Source organism: Lactuca saligna, chromosome 5, assembly GCF_052625555.1.
Source record: "Lactuca saligna cultivar CGN05327 chromosome 5, ASM5262555v1, whole genome shotgun sequence".
Lineage (NCBI taxonomy): Eukaryota > Viridiplantae > Streptophyta > Magnoliopsida > Asterales > Asteraceae > Lactuca > Lactuca saligna.
In genome coordinates, this window is record NC_136421.1 from 134,954,256 (window position 1) to 134,960,000 (window position 5,745).

Here is a 5,745-nt window from a genome sequence, read left to right on the forward strand (position 1 = left end):
CACTTTTCATAAGAAAATATAGGATTTTTTTGAGGACACGTTACAAAAGGATCAATGAAACATTTTCCACCAAAAACTAAATGCTTATGAACTCATATTCTTTCAAACTGCTTGTATTCTCATGAAATCAGACAGGTACTTTTTGGACTTAGTTGAGCCGAAACAATAAGAGTCATGTTCTTATATTCAACATACTTTTGGTGTATTTAAAACAAGTTCCAAACTGATGTAAACAGTTGTCATATATATATATATATATATATATATATATATATATATATATATATATATATATATATATATATATATATATATATTCATTGTAATGGTTGTGTTACTATGGTTGCTATTATACAATGGTTGTGATGCTAAACATGACGTCCTCCGCCCCGGAACAATTCCGCCGTTCTGGTTTCGGGGTGTGACAAAATTTACTTATAAAAGGTACATGGATATGAGTAGCTTTGCATACAATAGAGGAAATAAACAATAACTATATGACTGTTATTTAGAGAGCATCCTTAGCAAGCCACCTCATAAGCATGCTTAAGCATTCTTTAGGTTTGTACTCTGGAGCTGTGTGACCTCCTCCCTTTAACAACACAAAAAAGTCAACCATCATGATCATAACAAGTTATGTTGTTTTTTGCCTCATGAAATTGCAAAATTTAGGTTCACAAATTTGTTGTATTGGCTCCGAGTTAGTATACTTGCATAACACCAGCCCCATGGGAGTTTCAAGTCCATTGTACATTGTGCTCTTCGTGGGCACTCAGTTTTTATGCCAACCACGTAGAAGGCCACTATATATGTACACTGATTTGCATCACATTATGCTTATTGGATGTGAAAACATTTTCTGGTGTTTTTTTAGTAAGTAAAATCTTGTCATTTTCATGAGACAAGAGGATCAGCAAGTGAGAGGAGTTGAGGAATATATCTCACCTTTACAGTAGCATAGGTTAAGCTGTATTTATGGTTCGAGTATTTCACGGTGTATCTGCAACAAAATAAGATAGCAACACAGTTTTAGAAAACTAAATACTTCTATTTTTAGCATTTCTTGATGATAGCAAGTCAATGAAAATACAACTAACCCAGCTACTTGTTCATCCACAAACCAAGGTCTCCAGTCATTCACAGCTAACAGATTTAGCGATTCAATCCAGTTCATTGTAGCCATATACGGAACAACCATGTCATGATCTCCACTGGAAAATGTAAAGATTTTCTTTAAATTCATTAAATATGACATGCCCACAAGAAAGCTAAATCCACATTAGAATTGAAATTCCCACACTATGGTTGTTTTGACTCAAACCCTTCACCTTTTTTCAAGTATATATAACCCAAGAATCAATTGTTATAATCCCTTTGGGATCAAGTGGACTCTAATTTTAGGAAAACGGGAATAGGTATAAGATAATGGGAGGAAGAGAGATAGATCAAGAGTAATACCTGTATACAAGAGCTCGACAATTTTTATCAGTAAGGTTTCGATGATAGGAAACCACACTCGGGATATTATGAAAGTAAGATACGGGTTCCTTATCAAAATGAAAATGCAAGGTTTCATTGCATCGCACCCACTCGATTTCGTTTAACTCCTGGTGATCATGAGATCATTAGTATCATACATAATCAAGATTAATATAAGTTAATAAAAACACGTTGTGAACTACAAACCTCACGAATGTTAAGAGCCTCTCGAACGTCTCTGCTATTGGCCCATATAGAGGAGTACACATAGTTGTCATCCTGTCACAAATGTAAACGGAAAACAAAATTCATAAAAAGAATGAATGACTGACACTTGTAAGTATCACGTATATAAAGACATAATACCTGAAAAAACTGCATATATTTCACTCATTCTAACGAAACATATTTCACCTATATCTAAAAAGGCCATTTAATTTGCTAAATCGTTGTTTTGATCAGTCACATGTATTATACTTGTTAGTGTAAATGCCTTATTCCTACAGCAAAAATTTACTTTCTGTAGTGATAACAATGTAAGATGTTCTAAATTTCATGTCACCAAAACAATTGGGTTATTTTAAAACTAAGTTTCAGATGACTGATATGAAGTCACAAAACTCAATGACCTTTAATTTATTAGGGACAAAACTAAAAGTTTTCAGAGAGAGTAATACACGACACCATTGTTTCTGAATTTGAGGCAACGACATAATATCCACAGAAGTTTTGTCAAGAGATCTTAAGTCCCTCCTGAAGAGATGAGATTTTATGGCATTTGAAGATTCACAAAAAGGCTCTAAAACGTGGGCCAGTCGAATTCTTTCAAGGCACTGCAGATCGAAATAACAAAGCATTAACTAAACAGAAAATATACAGATTGTGAAGAGAAATTATTAGCTAACTAGTAGTATGTAATCCAAGTTGAAGTCTAACTCAGGCACCTTATCTACCACTTGAAGATAATGTATGCAGAGAGTGTTGTTTGGATCTACATTCAAGTGCTCACCTTGACAATTAACTTCAGTTAACTACAAAAATATGCAACTTAATTAATTAATTCCTGGGCATATTGCAATTATGATTTGTGTATTAGTGGACAACTCAAGTGTAGTTATATACCTTGTAGATTGAATCTGATAAAAGTGCCATACGATGAGCAAATGGTATTCTTGAATTATACTCACCACTTGTGTCTGTTAGAGGATTACCAAGCACGTACCCCTAAGTTTGAAAACATATATATCAAAAACTTTAGGTAAAGCTTTTTTGAAATCAATTCATGCACTCCAACTGCTGTTCATTTTAGAATTGTAAAAAGAGAATGAAAACATGAATTCAATTTGTACTTTGATGTTGATTTGTGGCCATTCTCCAACTTCATTACCTATAAAAGAGGGAAACAAGAAAAACATTATTTAGACAAAAGAAACTTAGCAAACTACACAAGAAGGTTATACGATTGTAATGAATCATATACTTGTATTTTTGAAAACCATATTTATAGAAAGGATTTTGAATATACCGTTATATATTTTCTGAACAATCATTGGTGTCAATAGGCCAGTGTAGGAATCAGCACCAATATACAATGGATTTTTGAGAAATGTAGGATGATCCACAAGCCACTGTTAATTTAAAAAGACATAGCAATATAGCAAGCATTAATGATCTTAATTTGAATCTAAAACAGATAGATTTCTTCATTTTCAAGGACACAAATTGAACATGTGAATATGTGAACATATCTTAAAAAATAGAAAAATAAACCTTTAACTTCATCAGGAGTATATATGACCACCTTACCTTCCTTAGAAATTGGTAACTATGCATTGTTGATGATGTATCATTTGTTATATAAGCTTCAGGGGTTTTTGCATACGAGAATCCAGTTCCAGCAGGTTGATCAAGAAATATTATGTTGGCTGCCTAAATTGTAACATTCGTTTCATTATATCATCAGGAAAAAGACTGGAAAATTTAAATTGAAAATCATCAAGTAAAATTACACCTTTGTCCAACTGTGAGGGTTTATCTCGAGCATTGTCTTCTCCAAAGTGGAATTCGCATAGTTGATAGTGAAGGGGCCTACAAGCAGCAACATGTTAATTAAAATCTTCCTAGTTAAATTTATGATGGAAATACACATAATATGGCATTAATATATGATATTGGCAGATTAAGTTAAGAAAGAGTATGCTTATGGCTATGAATATGAAGGAGGGTAGTTATCATATTTCCTATATGCATGAATTCATTCTCTTCTCTCTTTATCTCCTCATTACACACACAAGAAATAAGAGAAAATTAACAACACCATTTTTATCTCCATTGCTTTTAAGGCATAAGAGGAATCATGTTTGACTATTCCACCAAAAGATAAATCTTGTCATTGTCATCTTAAAACACAAGGCAGTTTCCTTTTTGCACGGAATGAAGCATATGAATGACGGTAAATGACCATTTTACCCTTTGTATGGAATTAATGTAAATAACCCACACACTATCAAATTCCAAAACTAAAATTTATTTTAGTATATATATAACAAATTTAGATCTAAGAAATACCTATTTCATACAAAAGGCCAGAAAGACCAGAACAACCGGGCCCTCCTGTGAGCCAAAGCATGAGAGGGTCGTCTTTCGGGTTCCCTTCAGACTCAACAAAGTAGTAAAATAGTTGCACCTCATCGGATTCTCCTACACCAATGTAACTTAAACCACATTGTTGTCTTAAGAGTTAGTATATCTACCATATTAAACAATGGATAATAATAATAATAACAACAACAACAATATATAAAAGGGTTAGTTGCAAGAAATACCAACATACATTTATGAAGTTTTTTATTATAACATTTTTACTTCCATACTTTCCGATAACGACAGTGTACTTTAAAAATCTATCCAGTTATAATAAGGTCGTCAAGATACAATGTTAAAATGGTGTAGATTTTTAGAGCATAAATTCTTAAAAATTGAAAGTATAGTTTTCTAATAGAGAGAAAGGGAAAATAAGATGAAACATGAGTAAATTAAATCAATTCAACTTCATTACAAAGAACAGAGCTTTACCCAGTTTCGAGTGTAAAAGGAAGGTCACCAAGCAAACCTGGCAGAGTCTTAACCAGGAACCGTGATTCAGTTACCCCCAAAGAAACTACCAGCAGTAAAAACACTTGCGCAGTGGTAATAATCTGCATCCTACATCACCATTAACATGCACAAATGAAGCAATTGCGGTGATCGATTTTCCAAAATATGAGCCCCATATGAAAGTCAAAACTTTCCACACGTTTTTAATGTAATACTCGATCAATTGATGCCGCAAAAGGAAAATAATAATGATAATAATAATGAGTTGCATCACGGGTTTACTGTTCATCGGGACTCGGGAGTATAAGAAAAGAAAGATATCGATTGAAACGCAAATTCGGCACTATATCAGAATCTAACGATGGAAGCTTAAAGAATCTGGAGATGTAATTATACCTTATATCTGAATTGAAGTGCGCTAAATGATTGGATGACTTCCGAGTTCCGACCGAGTACTGTTCGTCTTAGTTGTGTAAACTTTCCTGGAGTTGACGAAAGAGTCGTATGTTAGAAGCCTCTTTAATCCATTAAAGTTATGATGATTCCACGTCAAACTTCCTATTATTAATTATTTTATTTATAATATATATATATATATATATATATATATATATATATATATATATATATATATATATATATATATATATATATATATATATATATATATATATATATATATATATAGAGAGAGAGAGAGAGAGAGAGAGAGAAAATTGTAAATTTAACCAAATACATTAATTGTTTTGTGAAAAAAAAAAATTACAAAACTAACACTTAAAAGCGTAGATGGACTAAGTCCATCTGTGATTTTGCATTTCCATCGCAAGTGCCTAAACCACATCTGTGCTTTAAGCATTTGTACGTTCGTAGATGGAACAATCAATCTGTGATTTTGTACATTTCATTTGTGATTTCTTGTATAAAATGTTTTTTTTTTCTTCATTTTTCACTATTTTTTTTAGAGAAACTCTCTCTTTCCACCTCCTACCAGTTACAAACGCAAACCAAGTATTCATTTTTTTTTTTTAGAAAGGTTTTAAACAAAATTTCCAAAGAAAAAACAACAAAAATAATAATTTTTTGAAAAATTTTATATATAATAAAGTTGTTTGGTAATTAAACCCTATCAACTTTGTAGTCAAAATAAAAAAAACACACACACACACA

General features: G+C 32.1%; 1 protein-coding gene across 1 annotated transcript; it reads right to left on the reverse strand.

The window, feature by feature from the left end:
* Positions 1-326: 326 nt before the first annotated feature.
* Positions 327-5,106, reverse strand: LOC144996991 (serine carboxypeptidase-like 13). Its single transcript, XM_078956805.1, has 15 exons — positions 4,972-5,106; positions 4,555-4,683; positions 4,048-4,193; positions 3,491-3,567; positions 3,286-3,408; positions 3,005-3,107; positions 2,829-2,866; positions 2,602-2,703; positions 2,424-2,510; positions 2,157-2,312; positions 1,687-1,758; positions 1,459-1,607; positions 1,098-1,211; positions 946-1,000; positions 327-592 (listed from the first exon to the last, which is right to left on the reverse strand). The coding sequence occupies exons 2-15, from the start codon at positions 4,680-4,682 to the stop codon at positions 509-511; spliced, it is 1,434 nt and encodes a 477-aa protein (XP_078812931.1). The 5' UTR covers position 4,683; positions 4,972-5,106; the 3' UTR covers positions 327-508.
* Positions 5,107-5,745: the final 639 nt, after the last annotated feature.